The sequence below is a fragment of the Hippopotamus amphibius genome, chromosome 16 (genome assembly GCF_030028045.1).
Source record: "Hippopotamus amphibius kiboko isolate mHipAmp2 chromosome 16, mHipAmp2.hap2, whole genome shotgun sequence".
Taxonomy (NCBI): Eukaryota; Metazoa; Chordata; class Mammalia; order Artiodactyla; family Hippopotamidae; genus Hippopotamus; species Hippopotamus amphibius.
This window is the reverse complement of record NC_080201.1, coordinates 59,107,941-59,122,017: the sequence shown is the minus strand read 5'-3', so window position 1 is coordinate 59,122,017 and position 14,077 is coordinate 59,107,941. Positions and strand designations below refer to the sequence as shown.

At 59.4% G+C, this 14,077-nt stretch overlaps 2 protein-coding genes across 3 annotated transcripts; one reads left to right on the top strand and one right to left on the bottom strand.

Moving 5' to 3' along the window:
• Nucleotides 1-2,061: 2,061 nt before the first annotated feature.
• On the bottom strand, nt 2,062-8,478 carry EMC10 (ER membrane protein complex subunit 10). 2 transcript variants are annotated; one of them, XM_057712793.1, is made up of 7 exons: nt 8,321-8,478; nt 7,274-7,346; nt 6,265-6,374; nt 5,240-5,344; nt 4,691-4,872; nt 4,432-4,525; nt 2,062-3,202 (listed from the first exon to the last, which is right to left on the bottom strand). In XM_057712793.1, exons 1-7 carry the CDS (start codon nt 8,432-8,434, stop codon nt 3,092-3,094), a joined length of 789 nt encoding a protein of 262 aa, XP_057568776.1. In that variant the 5' UTR covers nt 8,435-8,478; the 3' UTR covers nt 2,062-3,091. The 2 variants fall into 2 exon arrangements, with proteins under 2 accessions (XP_057568776.1, XP_057568777.1); XM_057712794.1 differs by lacking the exon at nt 2,062-3,202 and adding an exon at nt 3,407-3,508.
• GARIN5A (golgi associated RAB2 interactor 5A) lies at nt 8,478-13,717 on the top strand. Its single transcript, XM_057712795.1, has 5 exons — nt 8,478-8,843; nt 9,019-9,139; nt 9,479-9,609; nt 12,648-12,915; nt 13,553-13,717. Exons 1-5 carry the CDS (start codon nt 8,776-8,778, stop codon nt 13,607-13,609), a joined length of 645 nt encoding a protein of 214 aa, XP_057568778.1. The 5' UTR covers nt 8,478-8,775; the 3' UTR covers nt 13,610-13,717.
• Nucleotides 13,718-14,077: the final 360 nt, after the last annotated feature.

Genomic DNA, 14,077 nt, shown 5'->3' with positions numbered 1-14,077 from the left:
AGGGGGATGGACTGGAGGGGGCACACGGGAGGCCGGGGAAGAGATCCAGGTGGGAGAGGATGAGGCCAGGGCTGGGGCCATGGGGACAGAAGTGAAGGGACAAGGCAGGGAGGAACAACGGGTAGGGCAGACCAACACTCTGGTCTGTGAGGCCGGGTAGGTGGTGGCACCACTCATGGGATAAGGATTCCTGGGGGGCACCAACTTCCCCAGGGGTCCCTGAGGCACATCCTGGGGAGGGAGCCTTGGGTCTGGAGAACCTGGAGGGGAGTATGGGCTGGAGAGAGGCTTGGGAACCGTCAGGGACGAAGGGCTGTTCAGAACCTCCGGTGGGGATGGGTGGCAGCTGAGACCGTTTCCCAGGAGGCCCGTCTGGGTGTGTGTCGACACACACACATGGGGAATAATGCAGGTACGTGGGGATTCCTGCAGCACCGCTCGAAACCCAAAGGTCCATCAACAGGGGACCAATGAAATGCACTCTGAGCCAGCCACGTGGTGGAACAAGGATGCACTCTGTATCAGACGGAAGCCTCTCCAACTTATGTCAAGTGGTGGGGTGGGGGTGAAGAGCTAGGGCAACATATTTTTGTAAAAACTACGTACACACACATGTGCTTGTTTCTGGAGGGAGTATCTCCAGAGCGAGGCACAGGAGGCTGAAAGCTCAGGTGGCCCCCAGTGAGGGGAACAGATGTCAGGCTGGGGTGAACGAAAGGCTCTCTGCTTTAGATCCTACGGTACCTTTTGCTTTTCATGCTATATCCCCAGATACCCCGATCAATAAAAAGAAACAGTGACTGAGCTCTCCAGGGATGGGCAAAAATTAGAAGAGAAATTTAATCAGAACAGAGCCCCAGGGAGCCTACACCAGCTCAGACATTGACTAAAATATGCCACAGAGTAACTCTGCTGGCTTGAGAGCAGTCGAAAAAGTCTAAGAAGGAAAGACTGTAATCAGATAAAGGCCTCAAATCTCAAGCCACTAAAAGATAACAAAATGGTCCAGCAAATGACTGTCAGATCACACCTGCAAATTAAACAAAGAGTTAAGAGCTCCAAGTCCTGCATGCTGTCCATGAAAGCGTCAGTAAACATCTCTGGAGTAATCTAGGAAAACAAAGCAACAGAATTCACGAGGAACAGACAGGAAAAAAAGCGGGCAGTGTCTCCTACTGCTGGAGAAAGAAATGCAAGTTAGAACAACTTGGGGACACTGTTTAATCTCTTAAAGCTACAAAAAACGGGTAAAACAATAACCCCCAATGCTGGCAGGTGTGCAACACAAGCACACTCAAAAATACCGAGCCAATGTGAACCGGTGGGAGGCTTTGGGGCTGTCAGGCCGCTTGTCACCGTGCAGCGTGGAGGGGCGTGGCTGGTGGGGGGGAGGGGGGTGCGTGGGCTCTGAGCCCCCACGGGGCTGCAGGGAGAAAGCCACAGCAGGACCAGACTCCAAGGGCATCAGAGGGGGCACACGGAAGTCTCAGCAGCATCAGCTGAATCACAAGAGGAATTCAAAAACGTAAATACCGCCATGGCGTAAAGGACAAGAGCAGTTCGCAGTAAACACCAAGAGCGCCGCCAAGCTCCACAGCCGTGTGTGCATTGCGTGAGAAAGTTAGTTGCCCTAGGGCGGGCTGAATGAGCTCAACGTCCGTCTCTGGTGGCACGCGAAGGAGGAGGCCACTCTGGGCACGGCCAAGGACAGGACTGCAGAAGATACGTGGCGCAGGCGCAAAGCGGCACGTGTGGGACAGGGCACCATCTCAAACCCGCTACTTCTGTTACAAAGAGCGGGAAAGAAGGGGCGGTCCTGTTCGCTGGTGCCTGCACAGCCGCTCTGGGAAGGACTAAAGTGATCGAGTGATCAGGGAGAGAAGACTCCACCGTGCACCTTCCGTGGCTGTTTTGTCTGTTCACAGAAATGTCTCTCATCTGCCACGGTAATTCTACTTCGAGTCATGCGTCTGCGGGAAATCATTCAAACTCACACCGGAGACACATCCGCGATAGCGCTCAAGTCGCGCTATTTATAAACACATAAAGCAGGAGGCACAATGAACGCTAAACATTTGGGGGACAGTTTAATAAACTGCTACACAGACACTGTGGGGCCTGATGCGGCCGTTACCATGACAACGGCGGCCATTTTTTGGTGTTTCTGAATAACCCACAGGGACCAGCGGAACTCAGTAGTGCCTGTACATCCTGACAGCCTCTTAGCTGAGTCAACAGTTACCTTGGGCTGTTGCAAGCTGTACCTCTCCAAAACGTTCAAGCTATTTCAATATATTGCCTTGTCAAAGTTTTCAAACAGACAAGAGGAGGAGGGGAGCTAAATGGCAAGGACCCAGCAAAGTCCCAGGGAAGACGCCCAGGCCAGGGAAGCGGCTCTGTTTACATCATCCGGTCCCTGCCTCCACCACGTTTGTTTTGTTTTGACTTTGAACATCATTTCTTCAAGCCCAGAAGCCTATGGAGGGCCTGGCATCCCGATGGCAGGAATTCTCCACTCCCACCGTGGGCAGCTACAGGCCAGATCGGGGGACAGGGCTGTGCAGAGGGGTGGAAGAGGGGGTGCGCATGCCCAGCCCACCCCTGCCCTGTGCCAGCTCTGGGCTGCCAGGAGCCCCAGGGCGCCCTCAAGGGCGGGCAGGCAGGAGGCTGGCGTCCCAACCCAGTGCCAGATAAGTCAGGGGGATCATCTAGCCCGGCCAGGCGGGGCGAGACCACGACAAAGGCACAGAGGCTGGAGAGAACTAGGCATGTTCCCAAACTGCAGGGCTTGGGGGGGCAGGGTGGGGGGATCCAGACGTGCGGTCGGAGCTGGACCAGCAGCTTGGGCTCTAACCTGTGGCAAAGGGAAGCCTCTGGGGCTACAGCAGGGCCCAGAACAAAGCCACCCCTCCCACCAACAGTAAAACCAAGGCCCAGAGGGAAGGGACTCCTGGGGAGCGGGAGCCCTCCTACCCCCACAGGACAGAGAGAGGGGAGGAGCTGGTGAAGCCTTCCTAGGACGACCAAGGACACAGGCATGCTGGGCAGGAAGCTGTCCCCCGGGTGAGGGGATGGGGCGCTCACGGGCCCCTCACCGGCCACTCCCTCCACCACCACCCCCGCCACCACCTCCACCCTGGCCCCCGGCATCCGGTGCTCCCGACATCATGAGGAACAGGACGACGGGAATGATGTACATCCACTGTGAGCCAGATGGGATGGTGGAAGGACGGACGGACACACAGAGAGACAAAGAGAAGAGAGGTGAGAATAAGCAGCGTCCCACCCAGGGTGGGGGAGGTGGGGGCCGGCGTGAGGGGGGCAGTGAGGGAAGGGGGCCCAGGTCCCCTACGTCACTACGGGGTGGGGGGGGGCTGGTGCGGTGCAGGGAGCGGGAGGCGGGAGGGGGCTCGGTCCTCACTCAGGCCTCGTGCGGCGGCGGTGTGGGCCCGGGGGCAGCAGGACGCAGGGCTGTGAGCAACACGGCCCCCCCCAGGATGAGGTGCCACTGAGGAGGGAGGGGGGGCAGGTCAGGGCCAGCGATGGCCGCGGCGTCCTGCAGCCAGCAGGGAGGGCAGAGCCGGGGCGGGCGCGCTCTCGGCCTCTCCGGGCCTCAGTTTCCCCGCAGCTCGGCGGTTAGGCTCTCCTGACATCAGGAGCTATGGGCACACTAACCGAGGCCCCAGAGACTTGGCGCTCAGCGCAGTCGGTCTCAGCATCTTTCCATCGGAGGCCCCGAGGCAGCAGCCACACTGGCTCCCACGGTGCCCTGCCCCTGCCTGGGGTGGGACCACCACTTCCAGCCCCAGCACCCCCAGTGTCAAGGGCCCTCAACAGCTGCTCTGGTAGCACAGGGGCATCCTCTCCTCAGCTCCCAGTCACCTCCCACCAGAGCCCTGCCACGCCCCTCCCCAGCCAGGCCAAAGGACCCCACCCACTCCCTCCTTTCCAAACCTCCTTGTTCCTTTGAGATCTCTGCCATGTGCCCCCCACCCCCCAGACTCGCAGCCCAGCTCGGGTCTCGTCCTCTCCCCCAGACCTCGATCCCAGCCTCCTCCAAGCACAGACCCCGCCCATCCCATGACCATCCCGTGACCACAGCCTCCTCACTGCACTCCCTCCTCACAAGCCTCCATTCAAGACTGACACGACCCATGCTCTGTCTGCCCCCAGCCCTGGCGCCTGGGGGGCTGTCCCCAGTTCCCCTCGCTGCCCAGCTCCAGGCCGGCTGCTTGCTGAAACTGGATGCGCCGTGACCACCGCCATGAGCTGTCACGGGCAGGGGAAGGGGGCATGCACAGAGACCCCGGAGAAGCCAAGCAGGCCCAACATACGTGAGGGCTGTGGGTGAGGCGAGCAGGGCAGGGGGGCTCAGGACAGGAGGGGGGGGCCGGCTGCAAAGGGGCTGTGGGTGCCCAGAACCCTACTCACATATTTGGCGAAAAAGGACTTCTGCTCCTGGGGGTTCTTGGCCTTCTGGGCCTGCTCCATCTCCAGGCGCTCGATGAAGGCTGCTGTCTCAGGCCTGGGGGTGGGGGCAAAGGAGGAGATGCAATGAGGGGCCGGGAGACCCCAAGGCAGCCCGGAAGGGGTGGGGGGAGGGAGGGACAGGGCCGGAGTGAGAGGCAGTGGGAGACCGGCCCGGCGGGGACAGGTCTGGCTCTGGTGCCGCCCGGTACCCGCTCCTCACCCCGGCGCCGGGACCGGCGGCTGCAGCTGCACGGAGGTGTTGAACAGCTCCAGGTCCACGTCCTCCACCTCGTGGCCCCGGCAGCCCCCGGGGTACGTCACCACCGACACCCCCACCACGTTGCCGGCCACGTCCACGTGCAGGATCAGCTGGTCTGAGAGGTGCGACTCTACCAGGGAGCACTGGGGAAGCAAGGGGGGGTGAGAGGAGGGGGGCCGGCAGGGGCTGCTGTCCAGGCCTCGCCCACACCAGCACTCCCTCGAGCCTCCTTCCCCATCCCATGGGGCCCCTGAAGCATCTTTCAAAGCCCTCCATGGCCCCCTGCCAACCTCAGGGAGAAGCAACAGCCTCCCCAGGGCCCTGTGCTGCCCCATCGACGCACCCAGCCCTGTCCCTCTCCAGCCCGGGAGACCCTCGAGGGCAAGGCCGGGTCCGAGTCTTCCCCATCCTTAATTGCTATGGCACGAACAGTGGAGGCCGAAGGGCAGAACCCAGCCTGGAAGGGGTGGGTGAAGCAAAGACGCGGGCTGGACCCCACCACTGACTCACCGCGGGGACAAAGGAAGAGACATAGCCACTGGCTTCTGGGTCATCAGGGGCCCCAGGCCGCCGCGGGACCCGGACACGGTACAGGCCGTTCAGCGCCGCCACATCCTGCAGGCAGGGGGGGGTGGCAGTGAGGGGGACAGTGCCCGGCCCCCACCTGGCCTGGACCTCCACTGGGCCCACAGCCAAGAAGGCCCTTCCCCAGTCTCGCCCAGTCAGCATCCCCCACTCCCTGGCCCGGCCAAGCCCAAGACGCTTCCCACTGGGTGCCCCACCTGGGAGGGGGTGAGGGGAGACCACCACGAGGAGCACAGAGCCCAGCCCAGCCATGGAGTAAGTCCCAAGGACACACCCCCCAGGTCTGGGTCCAGCCCCACACCAGGACTCCCCAGTTACATGAGCAGCAAACGCTGGGGGCGGCTGTGACAGGAATCGCGTGGGCACCACACAGGAAGGCTGGTCGGGGCGGGCCTCAACCTGCTATCTCCCACAGGGAGGGCACCCACGGGCCCGCAGCCGCCCAGAACGAAGCCTGTGTCCCCAGCTTCCCTTGCCGCTCCATCTGGCCAAAGCGATGGAGTGGAGGTGGATTGTGGCAGCTTTTTCAAGCTTCCCCCCAAAGTCATCTGTTCCCTCTGCCTCTCCTTCTTCTCTTCCTCTACCCTGCTGTCTGGAGCCCCACCCGAGCCTCGAACCTCCCTGCACCATCCCTAGGGAGGACCCAGGAACATGTGGGAGGAGCCCAGCCCCCGAGGAGGCCATGGAGCAGGGCGACAGGAGAAGCCATGTGCTCCTGCCTAACTATGGCTGGTGTGGGAATCCCTTTCTCCTCACAAGCAAATCTGATGCTGAGTGTGAAGCATCTGGGCTGAATCTGGAAGGGTGAGAGGGGCTGACTGTGTGACAGCTGCGGGGAAGAGGCCATGCTGCACAGAGTAAACAGCTTGGGCCAAGGCCCCAAAGTACGCACGCTGCGCTCCGCGCCACGTGCCCCCCACCCCCAGCAGAGCCGGGGGTCCCCTCCTCACCCGGAGCCGGCCCCGCTCCTCCTCGTTGAGCTGCCGCTGCGACAGAGACAAGGTGCCATCTTGCTGGTTCCAGAGCAGCGAGCCCCGCTTCCGGAAGTGGGCACTGTCATCTGTGGGGGGGGGGGGGCCTGGACTCAGCGACCTCCCCGCCACCATGCCCATCAGCCCTCGCAGTGACTAGGTCACGTCCCCATCCAAAGCCCCCATTTCCCCCCCTAAAAACTGGGGACACCCCCACCATGTCCTGCCCTCCCAGCTCCCAGGGCAACGCATGGCATACTCCTGGCCCCCACAGCTCCGAAGCCCTGCCTCTGCCTTGCCTGGTGCCCCAGGGTCGCTCACATGACTTCAGTGAGCCTCAGTTTCCCCAGCTGCAGAATACAGGGGCTGCAGAGCTCGGGAGCTCCCAACTGCTGTGCTTTCTTGGGCAGATATCAGGGTCTGATTGGGGAGGTCGGCAGAGGGTCCAGCTTCAGTGTTTGTAACGAGTGCCCCCCCCCCCCCCCAGAGTGTGGGGCCTTAGACGCAATTATAAACCCCTGGGCCGCACTGACAGCTATCCTCGGGGCTTTAGAGGAGGTCCCAGTTCTGCCACTCACTTGTAAAAGGACCTTGTCTGGTGTCCCTCTAAGCCTTGCTTCCCTCTTCTGGAAAATGGGGCTACCCCTAACGCCCCCTACTTTGCATGACTATTCTGAGGATGTCTGAGTTAACACAAATGTTTGAGTTAATACATCTGACCACTAAAGCAGGGCAGGGGACAAATGGTCAAAGTCTGCTCCGGGGTTATCACTGCCATGTTGAACTTTCTGACAGGTATGGGAGGGTTCAAAGGCAGAACTGCTATTCTCCACCCCCCCACCCCCCCACCCCCACTGTGTAATGCAAACACACTCCCAATGCAAAGCTGTAAGTGAAAGGATGGCGTATCTCACACTGAGTGGCACCGGAGTTCCTGAGTTCACGGGGCACTGGCTAAGTGTCCAGGTCAGCACGTTGCTGGACTCACCGATCTCAAATGAGTGCTCCAGCAGCAGCCCCACGGTGCCGCAGCCCTCACCCTCTCGACCTTCCGCCCCGGCCTGCAGGTGATAGAGAGGGCCTCACGTAAGGACCACCAGAGCCCTCAGTCCAGCAGGACAGACAGACCGGCAGGAAGGAGGAGACTTATTTTCATACCCATATCCAAACACTGACGCTTGCCCACGGTGCCACCGGAAACCGCCCATTTCATGAAAATTCATGATCTGGGCGGGCCCGAGAAAACCAGAGCCTGCAAACCAGTGGAAACTCGTTTCCAAGGCAACAATCTCCAGGTCACTTTCACGCCTGGCATCATAAATATTCAAGAGTTAAAGGACATCCTTCCCAAGCTAATATTCAAGTAACCCCGCTTTCACTTTCAAAGCCCCAACAGCCTACGATGCCGCCCGAGTTCCACCCCTCTCAAGCACATTCAAGATTCCATGCCTTCCTCTTCTCCAACTCTCCTCCTTTCTCCTACCTCTGCATCCTCCTCTCTAGACTCTCAAGCCTGCGCTACCTCGTTCCAGAGTTTAATCCGCGAGCTCAAGATCCCGCCCTCCTCAAGCATATATTAGGGAGGCGGAACCTCCCCGCCCCCGCCATGCTCCTGAGAGCCCCCCGCCTCTTTCACTTTAGCCACCCCGACGTCGGATGTGCCAAGATACCACCCGGGCCACACCTCCTGAAGCATAATCATGACTGCGGACGCCTAGCGCCCGAACGTTAAAGAAATTCTTGCCCCAACCTTCTCTGCCGGTACAGCCTTGTTTGCCCAGGTGCCAAAACTCCCACCCGAGCCCCGCCCCCTTATGCATATTCACGAGCTAGAGCCCTCCTAACTATCCTCTCGCTTTCTCTCTGTGGTGCGGCCTCGTGCATGCGCAGGACTGTAGCTTTGCTTTCCACAGTTCCCTCGCCTAGTCTTCCCTCTCGACCCTGCGCAGCCTCGTTCCCACCTTAACCGACCCAAAGGCCCAAGACCCACGATTTCCGTCAACCCCCCCTCCGTGCAGAGCGAATAAGCACTCACCCCCCGCACAGCGGCCCCGGACCGGCAGCCACTACCCCGCGACCGGCTGGGGGCTGCTGCCGCCATCAGCAAGAGCAGGAGCAGCCGAGTCGCCCCAGCTCCGGGCGCGACCATTTCTGCCCCTTCCCACCAGCCAAGAGGCTGGAGTGAGTCAAACGCCGCGGAGCACGCCGGGAGGAACAGCCCGCCTCCCGTCGCCCGTGCGCCTGCGCCGGCTCCTTGCGTCTGCGCACTAGCGCCCGCCCGCTCTCGGGTCCTGACGTCACGAGGCGACCGCCGCTCCATCCGGGTCTCCGGGCACCGCCCCCTCGGGTGACGCCACAATCGCGGTCGTCTCCTCCGTGACGCAGTCAAACCCGGTCCGTCGCGTTGTGACGTCACCGAGCCCGGGCCCCGCCCTCCCGTTTTCTCCCCGGGCACCTCCCTCGGCTTCCCCCAAGGGGCGGGGCATTACCATGAAGCGGGGGCAAGAGCCTAAGCCGGCCCCTGGTGGAGCAGGTGAGGCGGGACCAGGTGGGATGGCAGGTGAGAGGCGGAGCCGGGCCTGGAGGGGTTGGACCAGGTGAGGGAACCAGGTGAGGGATGGGGCCTGCGATGCGGAGACCCATAGCCGGGAACCCCCCACCCTCAGCGCGGGGCTGCCCAGAGCACCGCGGCCCAGCCTCCCGGAATAGACCTGAGAACTTCGCCGCCCCTGTGGAATGCCCCCTGGTTCCAGCTTGTCCCACGGGCCGGCCCGGACGGCTCCAACGCCATCTCCTGAGCGGCGAGTTCGACCAGCTGCGAGACTTCCCCATCTTTGAGAGCAACTTCGTGCAGGTGTGGAGCTGCAGGACCCTCCGAGCCCAAGTCTGAACCCCGACCTCCTGACTTGGGGAGCCTCTGCTCACCCTATTTCTGATCACTCTCCCTAACGCCCGTCTCCAGACCTTTTAGCTTTCCTATGAACCCTGGCCTTTGGTTCCCTGGGTCCATTTCCCCTGACTTCATACCCATATGACTCTTGACATTTGACCCCAGGATATCTGATCCCCATCTTGGTGGTTAACTTATTTGGTTCATGACCGTTAACCCTGCCAAAATTCCTGATCTCTGATTCCCTCCCCAATCCTGCCCCCCAATCTATCTGGCTTCTAACCTCTCACCCCCCGGCCCCAGGTGACCCGGTTAGGAGAAGTTGCCAACAAGGTCACCATGGGGGTGGCAGCCTCCAGTCCAGCCCTGGAACTCCCAGACTTGTTGCTTCTGGCGGGCCCTGCCAAGGAGAACGGACGCCTGCAGCTCTTCGGGTGACTGCCCCCACCCCACCCTAGACCTCCTTCCTCCCCAGCTCTGGGCATCTTAGGCCCCCTGCAGCACCTCCTTTCACCAAGATGACCCCCAGGGCCAGGAGCTATGGATGGCTGCCAGCCCTCTCTGGGCTGCTGTCCACCCAGGACAACAAGGGCAGAGCCATCCACAGGGGTCAGGAATCAGGGGTAGACAGACATGAGGGGGACAGTCCTCAGCCACACCCTGGCAGGGGTCAGGAGGGTGACCATGTATGCAGCACCTGCTGAGTGCCAGGCGTCCCCTGGACCATGCACAGCATCTCACCTCTGACCTCATATTCTCATACGGTAGGGCCCCTTAGGTCCATCCTCCAAAAAGAAAAACTGAGGCCCAGAGAGGGGAGCTACTTGCCCAGGGTCCCACAGTGGGTCAGGGGCGGGCTGGGCTGGGAACCTCAGGCTCCTCTGGATTGCCAACCTCACGATTCTGGAGCTCCTGGGCCACACTCCACACTGCCCCTTCAGCTCTTTGTTTTTTTCATTGAAAAAGTAAGGCAAATATACTCCAAGTTACAAAACACACATAGCACAAGATACACCTTTCTTCCATCGTACCCTCCTGTCTCCAACTCCAGCTGCAAATACCAATATACCAATACATTTACATGCGTATATTTCCAGAAACGTTCTGCCAGAGGCTTTCACTCTTTTGACTACGTCTCATAGTTGATGAAAGAAAGGGGGGCAGGGGAAGGGAGGGAGGGAAGGAAGGAAGGAAGGAAGGAAGGAAGGAAGGAAGGAAGGAAGGAAGGAAGGAAGGAAGGAAGGAAGGAAGGAAGGAAGGAGGGAAGGATGAAGTCACACTGTCACAGACACGGACACACACAAATCCTTTGTCTGCAATTTTGGATGTAACTCACTGGGTGGTAGAATCTGATTGACCTGAACAAACTTGAGGCTACTTACATCCTTTATTTATCCCCCCTGTGTAAGTTTAAAATATTTCACAAAGCAGTACTCTGATGTCAGAACCACGTACTGGGACATTCTCTACCATCTTCCTTTTCCTTTCAATGCTAATTGTATCCCACCATATAAGTCACGACCTGCAGTTGGAAGGACGCTAAGGATGGTGCTGGGAAGGGGGGCTTTGACCCTCATAATCTTCTTCAGCACTCTCCCCTCCCCTCCGAGAAACCATACCATCGAAGTAAAATCACTGAGCTTGCTCTGCCAACTCAGCCTCAAGACTCATTCCCCCAGCCCCTCACTTCTAACCAACTTCCAGCCCTGAGTGATCCTGTGCCAGTGTGGACAGACCCTCTTTTGGACACACACAATTCAACAGACACCGTCCCCTTGGATGCCACGCCTGCATCCAATCCAGCCTTTTGCTGTGATGACGTAATAGGGAATGTCCTTGAAGAAATGGCTGCCTTCAGATGGCCTGGCCTCAAATCCTTGCTTCACCTCTTCTTCACTGTCTTTGGCCAAGTTTCCTACCCATCTGGGCCTCAGTTTTCTCATCTGCAATGTGAGGATAAGTGGAGAGCCTTCCTTCCAGGGCTGTCGGGATAAACTGAACAAATGTTTGTAAAATGCTTGGAACAGCACCTGACACAAGAGTATGCAGTCTGGAAATGTCAGCTGTTATTCTTCCATTTGGGGAACATAATAATAGATCGAGTCGCCTACTGAGGGACACCGATGTGTCTTGTGCCTTGGAGTGACAGCCAGTGTGGCTGGCAGGGGACATCCCTGTGCACAGCTGTGAGGGTGTCTGTAAGATCAGGTCTAGAGGGGGGTGTTGTGTGGCTACCCAGTGTTGTTAAGAACATGGGTAAGACTTGGGTTCAGATCCCTGCTGTGTGATATGGGCCAAGTTCCCCACCCAGTCTGGATTGTTTCCTCCGCTGCCTTGTTGGGCCCTGAATCACGCTGGGGGCCAGAGCAAATCCTTTATTCAAATGCTCCACAAGCATTCATTGAGCACTGACCATGGGTCAGCTCTGGGTACTAGGGAAGCAGCAGTGAACAGAATTGGACCAAAAATCTCTGCCCTCAAGCTGACCTTCTGCTAGGAAGGCAGACAAAATGGATGTCAATTTGTCCAATGGGTGAGGTCTGTGGAGAAATATCAGTCAGGGGTAGGGTGGGCATGGGGAAGTCTGCAAGGGCGGATGTGGTTGTAAATAGGCCAGAGACTGTAAACAGATCTTCTCCAAGACATGAGAGAGAGGAAGGGGCCAAGCCATGGTGATGGGTGGAGGAAGACGGAGGGAACAGCCTGTGCAAAGGTCCTGTGGTAGGACCAAGCCTGGACGGTATTTATGGGATAGTGAGACCCGTATGTCTGGAGCCGAGTAAGCGAGGAGAGTGGACGGGAGGGGAAGGCTGAGAGGGAACAAAGGGGTCAGATCCCGCAGGGCCTCGTGGTCAAGGCGAGGACTCTGCTTTTACTCTGAGCCGCGGGAAGGACTTGAACTAACGCGGGTGTTGATTGGCGCCCTCTGGCGGCCTTATGGGAACAGACTGGAGTGAAGGCGGGAGGGAAATAACGGTGGCTGGACGGCGTGGGTCGGGGGCGGCTGGTGGAGGGTCTTAGAAATGGTCGGATTGTGACTACATTTTAACGGTGAAGCCATCAGAATTTGGTAGGATTGGCTAAGAATGTGAAAACGTCGACTCCCGCGGTTTCTGACTGAGCAAGTGAGAGGATGTAGTTAAGGTGGGGAAGACGACGAAGAGCAGGTCTGGGGTTGGGGGGAGGTCAGGAATTTGGCTGTTGGACATTTTATGTGTCCGATGTCGATCTAATCGATCTAATATCCAAATGGAAATTTCAACTAAGCAGCTAGCCCAGTCTCGCATTTAGGAGGGAGGACCAGCGGGAGACACAGATGGGCTCTGTGTCTGGAAGAATGTTGGGGATGGATAAAATGCAAGAGGCAGAGAAAGTGGGAAAGGACTCCTTCCGGGCGGGGAGGCGGCACTGGGGTGGGCGCTGCGGAACCAGGGAGGGTCAGACGCTGAGGCCGCCCCTTCCGTCCGCCCAGGCTGTTCCCCTTGCAGTTTGTCCAGCTCTTCGTCCACGACGAAAGCCGCTGGCAACTCAAGGTCAAGTTCCGCACCGGCCGCGCCTTCTACCTGCAGCTGCGGGCCGCGCCGGAGACCCGCGACCGCGAGTTCGGCCAGTGGGTGCGGCTGCTCTACCGCCTGCGCTTCCATTCGGCCCAGGGAGCCGTGCCCTTCACGCAGGACTACTCGGCGCTGGAGGACGACGAGGACGATGATGAGGACGAGGATCTGACGGAGCAGGAGGAGGTGAGGGGGGGAGGGGCGGGGCTGCAAGGAGGCGGGAGGTGGGACATGGGCGGGGCTGGGGGGTCCGGGACTCCTGGGTCCGAGGGAGTTGGGGGCTGGGGGCCGGGACTCCTGGGTCCGAGGGAGTTGGGGGCTGGGGGCCGGGACTCCTGGGTCCGAGGGAGGAGGGGCTGGGGCATGGATGCCTGTGGTCTGAGAGTGGAGGTGACCAGGAGCGCAGACTCCTGAGTCCTGAAAGGGTGTGACATCTGCGCTTAGAGGACAAGAGGCTGTCAAAGCAGGGCCAGGTCTGCAGGGTCGTGGCGCACCAGCAAAGGTGGCGATGGTTGCCTAATTGGGCATCCCCCCACCCCAGCCTTCCTCCCCGTGACCTAGCGTGGTGGGATCTGGAGACGGAATGCCCAGGCCCTGAAGGAGCGGGGTCAGCCAGGCCAGATGCCAGGTCCCTGGAAGGCCTGGGGAGGGAAAAGGCACCAGTCCTTGAAGGTGGGGACACTGGAACCTATGGGGCATCTTCCCCTCGAGACCCCCTGCTCCCCAGGCCTTCCCAGGAAGTACAGAGTGCCTACTCACCCACCCCCAAAAGCAGATACCTCCGCAGTCAAGGCCTCTGAGCCACACTCTCTCTTGTACTCAGCTTCAAGCCATGGAAGCCAGACTGGACCCACAGACCTCTGAACTCTGGGGACTCTGATTCCCCCAACATTCTTTGAGGTCACCAAAAGACCAGAGATCAAAGTGTCCCCTACCTCAGGGCCGGACAGATGAATTATTAAAGTTAATAAAGAACGGCCACTTAAGAACCAACAACCCTGTCACGAGCAGTTTCCTCATCGTCACTGATTCAACATGGCAGAAGTAGGTCTTCCAGTAAGGCTCTCTCAGCGCGGTCTTCAGTTCATGGTGTCTGGCTCCTCGGGCCACCACTGAGGCCCAGTGCCCACCATTCCATCATGGCTACGTCACTAGAGTAGCCCTCCCAGTCTGGCCTTTGGTTCATCTTTGACCCACTGTGGCAGCCACCGCAGCCTCCTCCCTGCTCACAGTAGCTCACCTAAGAGGGCTGCCTCCACAGGGTCCTGGGTTCACCTGTGATTCTGTAGTTGCCATGGCAACATGGTAGCCTTGCCAATGTAGCGGGTCCAAGATGGTGGCCTCAACA